This window comes from Debaryomyces fabryi (genome assembly GCF_001447935.2).
Source record: "Debaryomyces fabryi strain CBS 789 chromosome Unknown contig00001, whole genome shotgun sequence".
Classification (NCBI taxonomy): Eukaryota; Fungi; Ascomycota; class Pichiomycetes; order Serinales; family Debaryomycetaceae; genus Debaryomyces; species Debaryomyces fabryi.
Window position 1 is genome coordinate 141,327 of NW_015385427.1, and position 18,400 is coordinate 159,726.

The window sequence follows — 18,400 nt, forward strand, 5'->3', positions numbered from 1 at the left end:
AGGAAATTGGAACATATTTAGTACTGTCCATATATATACAAAAGCTATTTACACTATTCGAAAAGTTACCTGTGGGATCTTTTTAAAACATAAGCCAAAGTACTTAACTTTCTTTCTAAGTTTTCTACCCGTTTATCATCTTCTTTTGACCATATTGGAAGTTTCGCTTCATTTAAGGAAGCTTGTCCCATCTTTAAATTATGGTAATCTATAATTATTTGCTTAAGTATGTTAAATGTCATTAAGTCGCCAGAGAAACCGTTGTTCAACATTTCTATAAAGATGAGTTCAATACCATACAAATTTGACTTGCCGTAGAACAACCACTGTATTCTCAAAATTTCATTGTATGTTTGTTGATTGCAGCATACAGTATATAAATTAATATCCTTTTTCAAGAAATTGAATAACGAAAGAGCGAGCTGTCCATCGTGGTATTTCATGGCTATTGTATTAAGAATGGAGTTGAATATAATGGGTAATGTGAAAACGTTCAAAATAGGGTTAGATGGATGTTCGGTCGATTGAACGTAAACGGAATTAATAAATTTATCATGCTTCTCGCTGAATTTTGTTGATTTTTTCAATAGCTTGTTTAGATATACGTCTTCAAAAACAACTTTATCACTTTGTGCCTTTTCAACTATTTCAAACCAACTGGTAAAAACAGTTCTTAGGTATTGGGTTAACGAATTTGAAGTACCCAAGTCTGAAGATGTATGTATATATTCTAACGTTGGTTTCAAAGCATCCCTAGTTTTGGTAAAGAGTTCATCCTTCAACCTTCCAGAAACGTTAGGCAATTTGTTTCGTGCACTAGTTGAGGAGGTCAATATATCATTAATCTGGTTTTTGGAAATATTTACAGAATCTCTCAAGTTCTGCAACAACTCTGATTGTTCGTCTCTATCCGTTGGCTTCACGTAAGAGTTGAAGATGTTTTGAAATAGTTGCTTTTCTTCCTCAATAATTTTCTTTTCGTTATCATTAGTTTTATTCATGTCCAAAAAGCTCAAATCAAAAATATTTTCATCGTTCTTATCGACATCAATTGGATTGAATTCTTCTGTTTGAGTTTTGTTCTGTTTACTACTAAGATGATCTTTTGTCATTTCACCTAGTTTTTCAAAATCAAATAACCCTTCATCGTTGTTATTACTATCACCATCTAAGTTAAGAGATGATAAAAGATCATTAAAATCATCATTGCCTTTCTTTGAATCTATAATCTCATCTTGTTTCTTCTCGTGGTCATTAAGTAAATCATTTAAAATATCAAATTCTGATTTTTCTTCCGTAGATATGTCTATAGCTTCTTCATTACTGCCATTCTTGGCATCAACATAGGTATCTATGTCAGATAAGAGGCTATCTCTTTCAAAAGACTTTAATTCCTGATCTTCTTGAGATGCTTTATTCTGAGATGCAAATAACTCCAGCTTTTCGTAGTTCAAATTGTCTTTCCCGTTGTTCTTTTCGAAATCGGCTGTTTCAGATGTATTTTTGGAGATATCTGGAAATAATTCATCTATATTTAAAGGATCGCTTTCCTTCTGGGAGTTTCCCAGTAAATTTTGAAATTCTTGATTTGATTTATCTCCCGAATTATATAACCTTACTGACCGTATTATATACGAATTACCACTATAGAATATTCTTGGCTGTACCTTCTTTAAACCGCGAGGTAAATAGGCCAATCTAAACATAATAAGTCTGGGTACTCAAGTCTAGCAGCATGCCTACAGAAGACCAAAAATTATATCCATATTTTTTTTTTACAATAAAAAGATTTATGTGCACGCATTTTTAAATAATTTATTACTATACAATACCAACCCCATAGAAACCAGTTCTACTGTTTTCTCTATTCAGTTTCTCAAAGGCTAACCTTGATGTAGATTGACTAGCGAATAATGCCCTTCATTTTCATTGATAGGCATGAGTTGAAATGCCAGCTTATTATAGGCCGCTTCGCCTTCTGGGTGATTGAGATTCCAACCCTTGCCCAAACGTTCACATAGAAAATTAGCAGCATCATCACAATAACCTAGAATACTGACGTCAAAATTGCAATGGTCAATAGGATCTTTATTAATTAATACTTGTGGTACGTGTTCTGGGATTCTTTCGACAATATCAGCCACTGGCGAGACTTTCAAAGAAGTACCAATACTAATTAACAAGTCACATTCCATCAAGTCTTGTCTTATCATGTTGTGAAATCTTGTTGGTAAAGGCTCACCAAAAAAAGTGATATCAGGCTTCATAACTCCGTAACTTTCAGGTACATATGCGTCCTCTTTGTTAAGCAATATTTTTCTGGCTTTCATACACTTAGGACAATACGGTATTTCCTTCAACCTTATTTTTGGAAAGATTTTCTCTCCCTTAACTTGATACTTACAAGTGACACACGATGCTGTAGCAAATGAGCCATGGCATTGAATTAATTTCTCTGGTTTAATACCCACATTGCTTTCCAAGTTATCAATGTTTTGAGTATAGTTTCTTAGTAATTTTCCTTTGTTTTGCAAAAGCTTGATGAATGAATGCAATGGCGTGTAAGACTTTTCAGGTGGTAAAATCATATACGCAATCAGGTAAAAGATATTAGGATCACTGTGAAAAAAGTCTAAATCAAAAACTTCTTGAGGATCCGACAATCCTAGATATTGTAACTGAGAGTAAAACCCCTTCGAGGATCTAAAGTCAGGAATACCTAAGCTGGTTGAAATACCCGCCCCAGTGACCACCAATATCTTTTCCGCCTTTTTTATTTTGTCAACCACATGTTCTACACTATAAAAGTCATCTAATTTGGATCTCATGGAATTCACTCTTTTCATGGCTGTATGCAATAGCTTTATAAGTCCAATTAATTTGTCTCCATCATTGAAAGAAGGGATGTCCTTCGGGAAAAATCCCAACTTCTTTATCAACTGTAGCAAGTCCAGGCTCGATGCCGTAGTGGGTAAATATTTATCAAGAAATTCCATAGTCCCGTGTTGTTTGAGATACTTTCTTGTCTCGGAAATCACTCTTCTGGTAGCTTCATTATCTTCCCCTTTTCCTGTTGGAACTTCATGTGTGGAAATCGCATTCAAATCACTCGAACTCGATCCTGTAGAAATATCCCCCAAATCACTAGGTATTCCTTGTGATTCACCGTCCATTTCATTTTCGACTTTTCTCGAGGATACCCTTGGGTCCGATGCAAGAGAGTGAACATAACCGCTTTCTGAATTACCATCACTCAGACCACTCAGACTACTTTCACTACCAGAGCTATCATCACTGCTCTGACTATATGTACTCTCTGCACTTTTATTAGCGCTCAGACTATCAGAGCTGCTCACATTATTATCACTGTCTTCTGATGTACTATTCATAAATGGCTTAACTAGGGGAGCATCATTATTTTGAGATTTCTTGAATTTTTTCCTAGGTGGAGCGTCTTCTTCTGACATTCTTGGAGGATCATTCTCGCGTTCAGATTCCGAGTCGATTAATACAATATCATCTCTATTATTCGGAATGGTGGACATATGAAATAGCGACTAATCTTCGTCCAAAATTCTAAACTTTTCTTGCGGAATATATCTATAACAAAAAAGAAACCAGTATCCACAATATACCTCAGCTTTATATGTATAATGGACCTCAAGACGAATATATAACAACAATACGATATCTATCTAAGATATATGAAACAGATGTTATCCCACATCATCGTCCCATCGGCCACTGAACGCGCTGGAACAGAGATGAATTCTGTTATCACGTGATTTTTAACCGAATTCAAGTAATAATAGTCCAAGCAGCACCAATATAGAGAATAAAAAATGGCTCCAAGGCACGTCGATGTATTAATGCGTAAGTATATGTTGATTTCATGTAAGTCTCTCTCTAAATGGCTTTTATGGTTCTAATGATATTGAATCAAAACGACCGTTCCTTGCAACCCTTTGTCTCTCTGAGCACTGTCCTACGGTTTTGCAGCCTACCAAAAATTGGTGGCTTTGCATATCAAGATCAAAGATATCCTTTTCTGCTTCTATTAGTCGTATGTCTATATCACTCTTGTGCCTTAAGTCTTTTGTTGTATATCACATTTATCGATTTTATGCATATTTTGCAAAATATTGCAAAATATTAAATAATATGAAAACACTATTATTCCGTACCCAAAATCGTTAATAACAACAGTTCCACTTACTGACCCCTAGCAACCCCCTGGACAATTTGGATGAAACCTACATCTTTTCCTTCTACATTGTACGTGCTAATTAGGACGTTCCGGGATCATTATGGATATTGCTTACTTAATCACACACTAAATAGTTGCAAAATGGTTATACTGGTCGTACAACGGCCGCAAGACATCCCAGGGGATACAGTGATGCCTGCAGTTGTCATAATATCCCAAAACTTCTGGTCATACGAGAGTCTCGAGACGATATGTTGCAGACGGTCTTCCATCTAGGAGTACCTGATTCTCCACAAATCGCGTACGCGGCTTGGTATACGAGGTGACTATAAAGTTCTAGGTCTACCCAGATCAACATAGTAAGGCATATCTGGCTCATCAGATCCATAGACACCAGTTACCAGACACTAGCTATATATGAATATATAACAACTCAGAATATATTATCGATCTGCGACCTCAGCCTTTATTGTTTTATCTGTACGATGGACGAAGAAAAAACTCTTTGAGAACGCGATTGCGACAAATGATCGTGCCACGTATAATCAAGATTTCGACACTATAAGCAAAATTTTACTGAAAAAAATACATTCTCTTCCTAAAAGTGTATAAAATCCAGGAATTCAATTGAATCAGTTGTTAGATAGAATGTTAGACTCATTTGACTTCATTGAAACCCCTAAACAGGGACCAATTCCTCCAGCATCGGATAAATGTGGTATCATGACCACCGACTCTCCAGCGATCCATAATGCTCCATTACCAGCAGATGGACCTGGTTCCAAGCAATTCAACAACTATGCTATGGCAGGACTTATTGTCTTGATTCCTTATTTTGTTACTAGAAAGTTGGGTGGAGGATTTAAGACATGGTTATTTTTCACTTTGATTTCATGTTTACCAATCATGATGGCCTACTGGACAATTATGTCTAGTTATTCACCAAGACTCAATGAAAAGGTTAAATATCCTAACAGACCAATTTCTGATTACTTAGAGTTCCATACCGAAGAATTGAAGGCCAAATACATCAACTCCAACGGTGGTAAGGGTAGCAAGATTCCAATTGAAACTTTCCAAGAATTGTACTTCAACGGTAAGGTTAGTTTCAAGGGTGACTGTTTGGATGTGTTAGAATACAAGCATGACTGGGCATCTTTCCGTTTTACTTTGTCATTGTTTAGATTTTTCTTACTTGGTATGATTCCTGAAGTGATTATGCACTCTAAGTCTCAAGATGAAGAACAAGTTAGAGATCACTACGACAGAGGTGATGACTTCTACACCTGGTTTTTGGGTCCAAGAATGATCTATACATCGGGTGTCATTAGTGATATTGAACGTGAAGAAACATTAGAAGAAATGCAAGATAACAAGTTACACATTGTTGCTGATAAAATTCAAGTTAAAGAAGGCGACCACGTTTTAGATCTTGGTTGTGGATGGGGTACATGGACTACATTTGCTTCCTACAAGTACGGTGCCAATGTTACAGGTGTCACTTTAGGTAAGAACCAAACTAAATGGGGTACTGAATTATTATCGAACTACGGCATCACCGATTCTCAATCTAGAATTGCCTGTGTTGATTACCGTGACTCTCCTAAATCGCAAAAGGCTAACGGTAAGTATGATAAAATCACTTGTCTTGAAATGGCCGAACACGTTGGTATCAGAAGATTTTCTTCTTTCTTGGAACAAGTGTATGAATCGTTAGAAGATGACGGGGTATTCTTTTTACAATACGCTGGTTTACGTAAGAGTTGGCAATACGAAGATTTAAACTGGGGTTTGTTCATGAACAAGTACATTTTCCCTGGTGCTGATGCGCTGACTCCATTGACTTTCGTTGTGTCTGCTTTGGAATCAGTTGGTTTCGAAGTCGTCTCGTTAGACAACATCGGTGTCCATTACTCCGGTACCTTGTGGAGATGGTACCGTAACTGGATCGGAAACAAGGAAAAGGTCGTAAACAAGTATGGTATCAGATGGTACAGAATTTGGGAATTCTTCTTAGCTACTTCCACTATTGTTTCTAGACAAGGTTCTGCTACCTGCTACCAAATCGTGTTGAGAAAGAACTTGAACTCCTACCACAGAGTCAACTACATTCCAGCCCAAAAGGGTTTATCTGGCCCAGTGGCCAACGGTAACAAGTGGGCTAAATAGGCAACATGAGTATGGTTTAGGTCAATTGTTGCTTAAAAATTATAGACTCCGTTATCCAGCTAGATAACTCTCGCTGTATAGAGTATAATTATATATGTTGCAAAATCTAATATATATTTTAGTCACCTATTATTTGACTCTAATCCTTGATCGCAAAGTCGTATGAATCCCATTTGTTGATTACGTACCTACAGACCTACGTAATACCTACGTAATCCACTTTTAACTCCAGTCCTATTCTTAAGACCGGCTATCATGATGACTACAGCAGAGCGAAAAGCGGCGGGGCCGATCTGGCTCCGAACAGTCATGATTCAATCCTTATCTATCTCCCACAAACTGATAATCTTTCTAAATATATCTCCCTCTTGTCGTTTTCTTCATAGTGTTTTCTTTATCCTACTTGTCAAGATATTGTATGCCTTATTTCTCTTAGTCTTAGGTATCAAATTCCTTCCCAACGAATTTAACCTGCTAACTATACTTCATGACCAGCGGATACTCACCAATACCCTCGGCAATCGCTCACTGTTCAGGGCTTCCGTTGACCCGATATCCCGGACTTTGTCTCACCTACGTAAAAATCATACTTTTAGTCTTACAAGACGCGGGCTTCTGCGCTGTTATCGCTGTCGGAGTCAACGTTGACTCAAATAGACTCTGGTAATTTCGCAAAACTTCCGCTGGAACGAATTGATTGCTGATAAATTTCAATATCTGGGGTACTCTATAGGATTCATATGGGGAGTATAAATAGCATGTGGATCGCCCACTTTTTATATTAACCATTTCTCAGGTTATTATTAAATCTTATACTATTAGCAGTTATTATAATATATTTCAAACATATTATAGTACCAACATTAGAATCTTATAAGAGTCGGATAATTAGTATATCAGAAAATATCTACAATGTCATCTCCATTTCCAAAGACCGCCGATAAATTAAAGGGAGTTCAAATTTTGGCATCAATCCCAGATAGAGCCAAACACATCTTGAATGCTGAAGCTCTTGCATTAGTCGCTACTTTACACCGTGCATTCCAACCAACCAGAAAGCAATTATTGGCCAACAGAAAGGAGCAACAAGCCAAGAGAGACAGGGGAGAATTGCCAGACTTTTTGCCAGAAACTGAATACATTAGAAACAATCCTACCTGGACTGGTCCACCATTAGCTAGGGGCTTAGAAGACAGAAGAGTCGAAATCACTGGTCCTGTGGACAGAAAGATGGTTATCAACGCATTGAACTCTCCAGTTGCTACATATATGGCCGATTTTGAAGACTCCTTGACTCCAGCATGGGCAAATTTGATTGACGGTCAAGTTAATCTTTACGACGGTGTTAGAAAGAATATTTCTTTTGAACAAAACGGTAAGAAATATGCATTGAACACCGATCCTAAGAGACACCTTCCAACCTTGATTGTCAGACCAAGAGGATGGCACTTGGATGAAAAGCATGTTCTCGTTGACGGTGAACCAGTCTCCGGTGGTATCTTTGATTTTGCCATCTACTTCTACAACAACGCCAAGGAAACTCTTGCTCAAGGATTCGGTCCATACTTCTACTTACCAAAGATGGAACACCACTTGGAAGCCAAGTTATGGAACGATATCTTCAACCATGCTCAAGATTACATTGGTATGACTAGAGGTACTATCAGAGGTTCCGTTTTGATTGAAACCTTACCAGCTGCTTTCCAAATGGACGAAATTATTTACCAATTAAGACAACATATTGGTGGTTTGAACTGTGGTAGATGGGATTACATTTTCTCATACATTAAATCTTTGAGAAACCACCCAGAATTTGTCTTACCAGAGAGATCTCAAGTTACCATGTCTGCTCCATTCATGTCGTCTTACGTCAAGTTATTAGTCAACACTTGTCATAAGAGACAAATCCATGCTTTAGGTGGTATGGCTGCTCAAATTCCAATTAAGGAAGATAAGCAAAGAAACCAAGCTGCCTTAGAGAACGTTGCTAAGGATAAGTTGAGAGAAGTCAACGCTGGTTGTGATTCTTGTTGGGTTGCTCACCCAGCTTTAGTTCCTGTTGTGTTGAAGGTTTTCAACGAGCATATGAAGGGTCCTAACCAAATCAATGTTCCACCAAAGGTTCCATACACTCCAGTTACTGCCAGAGATTTATTAAGCCCATATGTTCCAGATGCTAAGATCACCGAACAAGGTATCAGAACTAACATCATCATTGGTTTGTCTTATATCGAAGCTTGGTTAAGAAACATTGGTTGTGTTCCAATTAACTACTTGATGGAAGATGCTGCAACCGCTGAAGTCTCCAGAACTCAAATCTGGCAATGGGTTACCCACGGTAGTAAGACTGACGAAGGTAAGACCATTACCAAGGAATATGTTGGTAAGTTATTACAAGAAGAGTCCGATAAATTATCCAAGAATGGTAAGCCAGGTAACAAATTCAGTCAAGCTTTGACCTACTTCAAGCCAGAATGTCTTGCAGAAAAATACTCTGATTTCGTTACTACTTTGCTTTACGATGACATTACTACTATCGGCAGACCAACTGCTGCTGAAAAATTATAAGCAACTTTTGATAAGCTATTTATTTGTTGGATTTTTGACAGATCCGTTATTTATTGTTTTTAATGAATGAATGACTATTTAAACTATATTAGATCGTGTTTAGTTTGAATAATTAACATTGTATATGCAATTGACTTTCGTATGTAATATATTAGTAAGTGAAAAGTAGTTTCGACTCACACTAGATATCTAGTTGTGGGGCCGCATACAAGAAAAAATTGAGTTGCTTCGATATCAATCAAGTGAACCGCGTAGCATAATTTTTAAATTATCAAAGTTCACATTGACTAGAAACATATTGCTGTCTTCCTTCAAAATTTTACAACATGATAAGTAACAAGAAGATAAGATTAGTTGCAATTTCAGCAGTTCTGATATTATTCATAATTTTATTCTTCAGGACTAGTTCCAAATCTGAACTACGTCCCGAAACGTTAAATAATGATTCGAAGGCACAGACATTATTAACTTCCAATAATTTGATCGATTCGAAGAATGATGATAAGGTGGATGCAGCCATTAATAATGAGATATCTAAACTCAATAATGATGATTCAGAAAAGGTTCTTTCACCAGAGAAGACACAAGAGGACACAACCGAGAAATCGAAAGAAGAATTTGACGTAGCAAAGGCATTACTAGAAATCAGAGCCTTGTCACCTATGGTAATATTTTCCAAGACATACTGCCCATATTCCAAGAGACTTAAACAATTATTAAAGGATAATTATCAAATAACTCCAGAACCTACAATTGTGGAGCTCGACAGACATGGATACGGTCAGAATTTACAGGACTATTTAGAGGAGACTACAGGGCGTGGAACTGTTCCTAATGTTTTAGTAGGAAGTTCACTTGAAAGCAGAGGAGGATGTGATGACATTAAGAAATTACATGATGAGGGCAAATTGCAAAGCTTATTAATCGAATGGGGTTCGACAAGCTCCAAGAAGCTCGACGTCAAGAAGATAGAAGCACCATCTAATAGTTAAATTAATAAATAATATAATTTCATCTACAGTCACAATATTACTAATGTATATATTTAATACATTTACAATTTAATAACTAATGTAACATTAAAAGAAACCCTTATAAACAAATGTTTAATATAAACTTGGGATTACAAGCTTACTTAAAATTTAGTAAATTGCTTAGATTTAGACTTTGAAACGGCAACCTTTAAGACGTTGAATCTAACAGTCTTGGAGATTGGTCTACATTGACCAACAACAACGACATCACCTTCTTGGACACGGAAAGCTGGAGAAACATGAGCAGCTAAGTTCTTGTGTCTCTTTTCGTATCTGTTATATTTTGGAACGTAATGTAAGTAGTCTCTTCTAATGATAATAGTTCTGTGCATCTTGGTGGAGACGACAGTACCAGTTAAAATTTTACCTCTGATGGAGACAGAACCGGCAAATGGACACTTCTTGTCGATGTAGTTACCTTCAATAGCACCCTTTGGGGTCTTGAAACCTAAACCAACATCCTTAAACCATCTCTTGGTCTTTCTGTTAGCCTTAGCCTTTGGGTTGGTAAAGATATGTGGTTGCTATAATCTGTTAGTATGTTGTGCTCTAAAATTTTTCACTGTCGAGAATCATTTTCCCGCCTTAAGCGCTTTTTCGTTGCAATTCCCACCATACACTGAAGTCTTATGTTCCTTATTCATTCATTATGTCACTTTGTCTCTCATTTTATGTTCATAGTCGTTATCCTCTTTCTGGGTTTACATATCATTCTTCTAATCTTTTGATATCTCCATCTACTATCCAATACTTCTCAATATTCTTTTTATATAATGATCTTCTAACATTCCATGTTCTTCATATTTTATCATTTTTTCATTTATGTCCAACTTTACTTCTGTTTCTTTACTCGACTTCTCTTTCAATGTATGGTGAGCCTGCCAACTCTCAAGCTTATAATCTATGTGATACGAACCTTTTGGAAAGCTCTTTCAGATTGAACGGTCAATTCAGTAGCCATCTTGTCTTAAGTATTATGCTAATATTAAAAGATCCTATTCTGAAAATTTTTTATTTGTTCTTTGAAAAATTATCCGTATACTCTGTCGCACTAGGAGAATTGGGCCCAAGAGAATTTTGTTAGCAAATCGGTGAAAATTACACAAAGCTGGAGGTAGTGAGAGACTCAAAATGTTGGCAATTTCGTCCACAAGACCATGGGGTTTCTGCCCTAAGATGAAAATAAGTTCGAGATCAACCGAGGTCCAAGATGTTACACAATAAGTTCCAGTAAAAAAACAGGAAAAGGTCGCGAGCTGAATTAGAGAATGCGATAGAGAAATAAAATCGACTTATTACCTAAAATAGTAATCTAGGATTATAACCTGTTTGTGTTTATATCTGTTATCAGATTATTGAAGTGATAGAGCTATATAGCGGTACTGAATAGTGGGTTGATATAGATGCACAGTTAACGGTGGACAAGACATACGAACCAAGGAGACAAATATAGGAAAGATGAGTTCGAGCAATGGGCCCAAGTATAATTTGAATCGGTTTAGACGTATACCATCGCAGCATTCAGCAGATCAAACGTATTTGAACCCCAATGAGTCGCTTAACCAGAATAGCACCAGAACAATTTCTTCGGGGTCAACATCGATACTCAGCACACCGAGCAATAATATCAGGCGCATTCAACAGCAGAAACAGCAGCTGAGGATACAGAGGGAGCAGAAGGACTCGAAGGAACAGAGGGCCAAGAGACCATCGATGATGTCACGTCCGAGCAACGTGAAGAACAAATTGTTGAATTTACAGTCGCTGAAGAAGTATATGACAGATAAGAAAGGGACAGAGAAGGCAGGAACGCAGGCGTTTGCCATTCGCAAGCCCCTAGACATGAATGCTTACGACTACTCAGTGTTCACCAATTATTCGAATGATAGTGACATGCTAGACGACGACAGCTTACCGCCGGCCGTTAAGGAGTCTCAGGTAAAGGCGTGGGAGTCTGCTGAAAAGATCACGAACAATTTGATCTTCAACGATACGTCAAGCGAGAGTGATGACGATAGTGAGGTGGATGGCGAGCCAAAGGACACGAAAGAAATGAAGCACCGCAGCAATGAGATCATACAATCGCTTCCCGGATACACCAAAGGAGAACTATGCATTATCCAGACCCGATTTAATGATAAACAGAAACAGGGTCCAAATGTAACTAATTTTGGTGATGATGAAGAAAAGCAGTTGCTCTGGGATTATAGAAAGCGTCAGCAAGCCACACAAGAGAAACTTTTCAGCCAGTATCTGTCTTTATCTAATAAGCGTAAGATCCAACTTGCACAAAAAAAGGATTTACTCTACAAAATGTTCGGATACAACAACAACATAAACCAGGAATATGTAACGAATAACACGCCTTACTCTGCTATAGATAATGCAGCCAATTCTCTGAAAGCATTTCACGAGGATAAGGAAGAGATAGGTCTGCTTATTGACGAAGACAGACTTTACCACCAATTGTTGCATGACACCAAGGCATCATTGAATAGTCGCCAAAACAATCGATTGGGAATCAATAAGCGCAAACTGAAAAAAATAGAAATTACGGATTTTGACTACGACAAATTCCAAAGTATAGTTTCGTTTAAGCTTGACCATTTGTACGACCGTTTCTTCGTTAACTACAATTGTTCCAAACCCGCCGATATGGACGATGATGACGAAGTCTCGGAAGAATTATACAACTTTACAACTGCATTTTTAAGACGATGCATAAAGGATACTGATGAAATCGAGGATTCCATGTAATGTCTATAGAAAATAATGAATATATAATCTGATGACATATTATGATTGCCTAGATCGATTTTGTTAATAGAACGTGACTTATTAGGTCCGCAATATATAAACTGATTCCTTCCGCTAATAAAAATTAATAAGCTACTGCAAGTATGTTTAATAATTGTGCTAGGCAAGTTTTTAAACAACCATATATACGATTACAAGCAATTAATAGGCATCTTTCAACTAGCATGGCTCCTTTACAAGCTATAAAAAAGTACGACTATTTGGTCATTGGCGGTGGTTCAGGTGGTGTCGCATCGGCACGTAGAGCGGCTTCTTACGGGGCTAAAGTATTATTGATAGAGCTGAAATTCAACAGAATGGGTGGAACTTGTGTCAATGTCGGATGTGTTCCAAAGAAGGTTATGTGGTATGCCGGGGATTTGGCAGAAAAAAGACACCACTTGAAATCATACGGCTTATCCAAGACTGACGACAAAGTTAAGCATGGTGACTTTGACTGGTCTACTTTCAAAGATAAAAGAGACGCGTATGTGAAGAGATTGAACGGAATTTACGAAAGAAATTTGAAGAATGAAGGAGTTGACTACATCTATGGATTTGCTCAATTCGCCAATGCAAATGGTGATGTTGAGGTGACCTTAACAGGAGACCAAGAGTTATCATTTTTAGAAGAAGGTAAGGAGTTTAAGAAGGACGAACAACTCATTTTTTCTGGAAGCAAGACTTTAATTGCAACTGGTGGATATGCTATAAATCCACCAAATGTCGAAGGACACGAATTGGGAACAACCTCAGATGGCTTTTTCGAGTTACAAAAGCAACCAAAATCAGTTGCTGTTGTCGGTGCTGGATACATTGGTGTAGAATTGTCTGGTATCTTCAAAGCACTTGGATCCGAAACTCACTTAGTTATTAGAGGTGATACTGTTTTAAGATCTTTTGATGAATCTATTCAAAACTCAATTACTGACTATTACACAGATAAATTAGGTGTTAATGTAATTAAGCAATCTGGAAGTGTTAGTAAGGTTGAGAAAATTGATGGCGACAGGAAGAGAGTTACCTTGGGAAATGGTCAGGTACTCGAAGTTGACGAACTTATATGGACTATGGGTAGAAAGTCCTTAATTAATATCGGATTAGATAAAGTGGGTGTTAAGTTAAACGACAAACAACAAGTTGATGTAGATGAATATCAAAACACTGCAAACCCAAATATCTTTTCTTTAGGTGATGTTATTGGTAAGGTCGAATTAACTCCTGTTGCTATTGCCGCAGGTCGTAGATTATCAAACAGATTATTCTCTGGTGATAAGGCCTTTGAAAATGACCACTTGGATTACTCTAATGTTCCATCTGTCATTTTTAGTCACCCAGAAGCAGGCTCAATTGGTTTATCATGTAAAGAAGCTAAAGAGAAATATGGAGAAGACCAAATTAAGATTTACAAGTCTAAGTTCAATGCGATGTATTACGCTATGATGGAAGATGATTCATTGAAATCTCCAACTTCCTATAAGATTGTTTGTGCTGGTAAGGATGAAAAGGTGGTTGGCCTTCATATCGTTGGTGATTCAAGTGCAGAAATATTGCAAGGTTTTGGTGTAGCTATCAAAATGGGTGCTACAAAGAAAGATTTTGACAATTGCGTTGCTATCCATCCAACTTCGGCCGAAGAGTTGGTAACCATGAAATAGATCTTTATTTCGAATTAATATTTACATTATATTTTTAAAATAAATTATATATTATATTATATTACTATTGTAGGGTTTATGATATTTTTCACTATATTACAATGGAACTCTCCTTAATGCTTAACTCTCTTAGGTGGTGGTCCTCTAACCGGAGGTTTTGGTTTATCTCCTGGTTTCATGAAAAACATTGGTGCATTCTTTAAAATATCTGGCACCATAACGAACCTAATCATCGAACCTCTCACAAACACTTGATTCATGTATGATGTGTTCCCTGTTCTACCTTTAGTTATTGTTACATCGTAGAGCGATAGATTCATGTTATCCTCATTTTCAAGTAGCTTTCCACGATACGTGTCACCAGTAGTTAGTTCTAATGATATTATGTGTCCTTGTGCTTCATTTAATAATTTAACGGGAATACCAGCGGACATAGTATACTAATATTTAATTGTTTGTATACTATAATAAAAACTACTTTTTATTTCATGAATTGATACTTCTGTTAATCATAAAAAATCGCACAAACACAAATTTTACTAGATGATTATCCGGAGAAGTATTGATGTAAAAGCAACAAATCTTTTTTATAGTATTAATTATCTGTTGTTCCTGAGATATTTAGAAGTGACATACCGCATCGACTAGTATGTTGATATAATGGTTAATGGATTAGGAAACCCTACGCTGAAACAAAAACAGAGAAATAGAGTACCAGTCTCATGCCTCATTTGCAAAAGACGGAAAGTCAAGTGTGATAAAGTCAAACCGGCGTGCGGTGGATGCATCAAGAACGGTGTCCCTCACTTGTGTGAGTACGTAGAACCTGCTTGGACTAATAATGCTAAAGCTACGAATCCTCAAGTAAACAATAATAAGTCTAATGACCAGATCGGACAACCTGAAAAAACTAAAAAGCAGATTCAGAAAGATAAGTTGATTAATGAGCAACGAAAGGAGATTGAAGAATTGAAAAGACAACTTTCAGTTTCCCAACAGCTACACCCTAAAGCTCAACGTAATGATAATCAGGAATTGAGAGTGAGCATTCTAGAGAAATTAAACGTCAATAATCTTAGCTCGAAATCTACCATAGATATAAGTAATGATAAGTCTTACACAGTAAAGCGTCAGGTACAGAAGTCTAAATCAACTTATATCGATACCTATTCATGGGTTAGTATAATTAAATTGGATCCTCACTTAACCACATTGTGGTATAAAATTACCAACTTGCAAAAGATTTACCATCTATATAAGATGAACTTGTTGAATTCTCAAACAAAGAATGACGTACTGGATAATACCTCAAGTACAACAAACGCGGTATCCAAGAAGTCGTCGTATAAAATCAACGAGATTGATTTTACCCATTCACTTGTACCAGGCCCAAAAGCTCCGAACAGTTATCTGAAATGCCCCGTGGTTGAATGTGATTTTAATTTTATGTTTGAAGCGTCGCCTACTCTGATATCTACCACGACACCAGGGTCTACCACGAAAAGTGATGTAACAGAGAGTCCCGATAAAGGTTGTCCTTATCACAAAGATCTTGAACACATGTCAGCTATTGATAGACATAATGAACTCTCAGGTGATAGTAAGATTTTCTTGAAAAAGATACAAAATATTTGGAATTCCACTCTAATGCTATTGCGAGGTAATGAGACGATGAATTATTTTCAGATGAATTTCTTAATAGATTACTATTTTAACGAGAGTAAATTTACAACTGAATCCAGAAATTTGCTTTCGTTCTATAGAGAAGAAATACAGTCTATAATAAAAAAAAATGGTGATACATTCTCATTAAATTTTGCTCATGACCAATCTCGAAGTGATGAAGACCGCTATTTTAATCTTATATTGAAAGGTTTATATTTATGCATGCTCTCTTTAATTGTTGAAGAGTCCTTAGAAATAATAAGACTGGAAGCAGACATAGGAGATTTTAACAGTGTAAGTCCTGAATTTAGATCTTTATTTCCTTCAGAAGTACTATACTTGGGTCTAGGATACAAAGCCAATAATATATTGCTTATAGTCCAAGAATACTTGTTGCATGTATCAAATGATGTGATTTTTAAAGATAAAATGTCAGACTCTTTGATTTATATTTTATGTTGTACGACTTTTCTTAATCGGGAAGTTGTCAATTATAAAAGACAAAACACAGATTCTAATTCAAAATTCAGGTTCCAAACAATTTTCATACAATTATTAAGTAATATATTTGGCAAAAGAGGCTATTTGGAAGTTTGGAAAAATCCTCAAGAGATAAGTTTAAGATGTAATGAATCTGAACAAAAATTAAGAGAATTTAGGCTAAGCATGTGCTATTTATGGTCAGATTTAGTACGGTTAGTGAATTTGGCAACTTTTAGTTTAAGCCATTTGATAAGTCACCCAGAGAAGATCACTGATTTAGTATTGAAGTTTTATGACAAGGTAGAAGGATGTGATAGGCATAAGAACCATATCATATATATTGGTGACCACGGATCGGTTCAAGATAAGAAGTTAGTAAGCACGCTCAGCATTAACTATCTTATATCAAAGATTTATTGCAATTTAAGGTACGGCATTGTAAGTTTTGGTGAAGTAAGGCTAACTACAAGTATGCTTTATAAGATGATTGAAAATTGCACGTCTTGGAAGGCTGATGATAACTTATATAATAACACAAGGATAAGAAGTTTAGAAACTAGATGTATTTTACATTATTCAAGTTTACATTTATCTTATATTATATTTTTACAAGAAGAGGAAAAGGGACATAAATCTAACTTGAATAAGCTATACTGTGATTTTTTTATTCAATTTTGTGAGTTTATTTTGTTTGTCGAAGTTATTATAAAAAATGAACCCGGTAATTCAGGCTCTCAACATTCACAGCACCTTTTACTCTTAGTTACTGAATTGCTAACAAGGACGATACATTTCATTATTGGATTATTGTTAAGACTTGGCAATATCGATGAACTGAATTCTGCTTCAATGTTGCCTAAAAAGTTGTTATCCATATTTGATAGTAAGCTACTGGGTGGTACAATGGAAACAGATGATGAAGATGAGGTATACAAAGCATTACATAATAGGCTAGTTAATGTTATCAATCAAGAAATCATATCTTTGCTTGACAGCTACATCACGGGCAAGGAAAAGGCCATAAAATTATCAAAGTTATGGAATTTTTATTTAACATTTATCAAAAATTCTCACAAGATGAGTTCCCTTGATTATGCTACAATACATTCCAATATCCCATTATTCAAAAATATGAAGTCACAAAATATGGCCCTGTGTCCTGTAGTACCGGGACAGTCGAATACCGACAGATCACAGAAGTGTCCTGTAAAGCATGAAATCGCTACTACAGGAAATAAATCAGGGGATTCAAAATGCCCTATATCTCATATAACCACTCCAATGAATGAAGATGCTAATCCCATCACTACAGCTCCAGATAAATGCCCAATTGACCATAAATCCTTGATAGATTCACAACACTCTAAAAAACGGAAGTTCCCATTAGATCACCCTTCTCCCCAGATTGGAGGAATCTTACCTAATGGATACAATACAGTTGAAAGTAATATAAGATCTAGCACTCAAAAACTTAAATGCCCTGTACGTGGCTCACCAAAAGAAAATTATCTGCCAGTATCCAACTTGTCGAATCCTAGCAGTCTAGGTTTCGATCCAATTTCTACAAATAACGTTATACCAGATAACATGCCAAACCCTATGAATGCAGTCGATAATGTAATGGTACCAGGGTTGCTTAAATCGGAGGATTCCAACATGGAAATTCCTAGTTTTGGTGTAAACTGGCAAGAATTTAATGACTTCGATTTTGAATTTTTGCAGAACGAACTTATGTTCAAGCAAGTTCAGGATCTTCAAGATAATAATTTCAGTAATCCATCTATTGAAGATCTCTTTAGATAGAAGAATATATTAGAGAT

General features: G+C 36.4%; 10 protein-coding genes across 10 annotated transcripts; 6 read left to right on the forward strand and 4 right to left on the reverse strand.

The window, feature by feature from the left end:
• Positions 1 to 65: 65 nt before the first annotated feature.
• AC631_00068 (uncharacterized protein) lies at positions 66 to 1,706 on the reverse strand (the record flags this gene model as incomplete). The annotated part of the gene is made up of 1 exon (XM_015608898.1): positions 66 to 1,706. The coding sequence occupies one exon, from the start codon at positions 1,704 to 1,706 to the stop codon at positions 66 to 68; it is 1,641 nt and encodes a 546-aa protein (XP_015470299.1).
• A 177-nt stretch (positions 1,707 to 1,883) lies between these two features.
• On the reverse strand, positions 1,884 to 3,545 carry HST1 (histone deacetylase; the record flags this gene model as incomplete). The annotated part of the gene is made up of 1 exon (XM_015608899.1): positions 1,884 to 3,545. One exon carries the CDS (start codon positions 3,543 to 3,545, stop codon positions 1,884 to 1,886), a length of 1,662 nt encoding a protein of 553 aa, XP_015470300.1.
• Positions 3,546 to 4,855: 1,310 nt separating this feature from the next.
• On the forward strand, positions 4,856 to 6,376 carry MTS1 (Mts1p; the record flags this gene model as incomplete). Its single annotated transcript, XM_015608900.1, has 1 exon — positions 4,856 to 6,376. The coding sequence occupies one exon, from the start codon at positions 4,856 to 4,858 to the stop codon at positions 6,374 to 6,376; it is 1,521 nt and encodes a 506-aa protein (XP_015470301.1).
• Positions 6,377 to 7,288: 912 nt separating this feature from the next.
• MLS1 (malate synthase) lies at positions 7,289 to 8,944 on the forward strand (the record flags this gene model as incomplete). Its single annotated transcript, XM_015608901.1, has 1 exon — positions 7,289 to 8,944. The coding sequence occupies one exon, from the start codon at positions 7,289 to 7,291 to the stop codon at positions 8,942 to 8,944; it is 1,656 nt and encodes a 551-aa protein (XP_015470302.1).
• Positions 8,945 to 9,270: 326 nt separating this feature from the next.
• Positions 9,271 to 9,936, forward strand: AC631_00072 (glutathione-disulfide reductase; the record flags this gene model as incomplete). The annotated part of the gene is made up of 1 exon (XM_015608902.1): positions 9,271 to 9,936. One exon carries the CDS (start codon positions 9,271 to 9,273, stop codon positions 9,934 to 9,936), a length of 666 nt encoding a protein of 221 aa, XP_015470303.1.
• Positions 9,937 to 10,079: 143 nt separating this feature from the next.
• On the reverse strand, positions 10,080 to 10,939 carry AC631_00073 (40S ribosomal protein uS17; the record flags this gene model as incomplete). The annotated part of the gene is made up of 2 exons (XM_015608903.1): positions 10,080 to 10,502; positions 10,895 to 10,939. The coding sequence occupies 2 exons, from the start codon at positions 10,937 to 10,939 to the stop codon at positions 10,080 to 10,082; spliced, it is 468 nt and encodes a 155-aa protein (XP_015470304.1).
• Positions 10,940 to 11,436: 497 nt separating this feature from the next.
• On the forward strand, positions 11,437 to 12,735 carry AC631_00074 (uncharacterized protein; the record flags this gene model as incomplete). The annotated part of the gene is made up of 1 exon (XM_015608904.1): positions 11,437 to 12,735. The coding sequence occupies one exon, from the start codon at positions 11,437 to 11,439 to the stop codon at positions 12,733 to 12,735; it is 1,299 nt and encodes a 432-aa protein (XP_015470305.1).
• Positions 12,736 to 12,959: 224 nt separating this feature from the next.
• Positions 12,960 to 14,432, forward strand: GLR1 (glutathione-disulfide reductase; the record flags this gene model as incomplete). Its single annotated transcript, XM_015608905.1, has 1 exon — positions 12,960 to 14,432. One exon carries the CDS (start codon positions 12,960 to 12,962, stop codon positions 14,430 to 14,432), a length of 1,473 nt encoding a protein of 490 aa, XP_015470306.1.
• A 113-nt stretch (positions 14,433 to 14,545) lies between these two features.
• SMD3 (mRNA splicing protein) lies at positions 14,546 to 14,866 on the reverse strand (the record flags this gene model as incomplete). Its single annotated transcript, XM_015608906.1, has 1 exon — positions 14,546 to 14,866. The coding sequence occupies one exon, from the start codon at positions 14,864 to 14,866 to the stop codon at positions 14,546 to 14,548; it is 321 nt and encodes a 106-aa protein (XP_015470307.1).
• A 226-nt stretch (positions 14,867 to 15,092) lies between these two features.
• ZCF20 (Zcf20p) lies at positions 15,093 to 18,383 on the forward strand (the record flags this gene model as incomplete). The annotated part of the gene is made up of 1 exon (XM_015608907.1): positions 15,093 to 18,383. The coding sequence occupies one exon, from the start codon at positions 15,093 to 15,095 to the stop codon at positions 18,381 to 18,383; it is 3,291 nt and encodes a 1,096-aa protein (XP_015470308.1).
• Between the last annotated feature and the right edge of the window lie 17 nt (positions 18,384 to 18,400).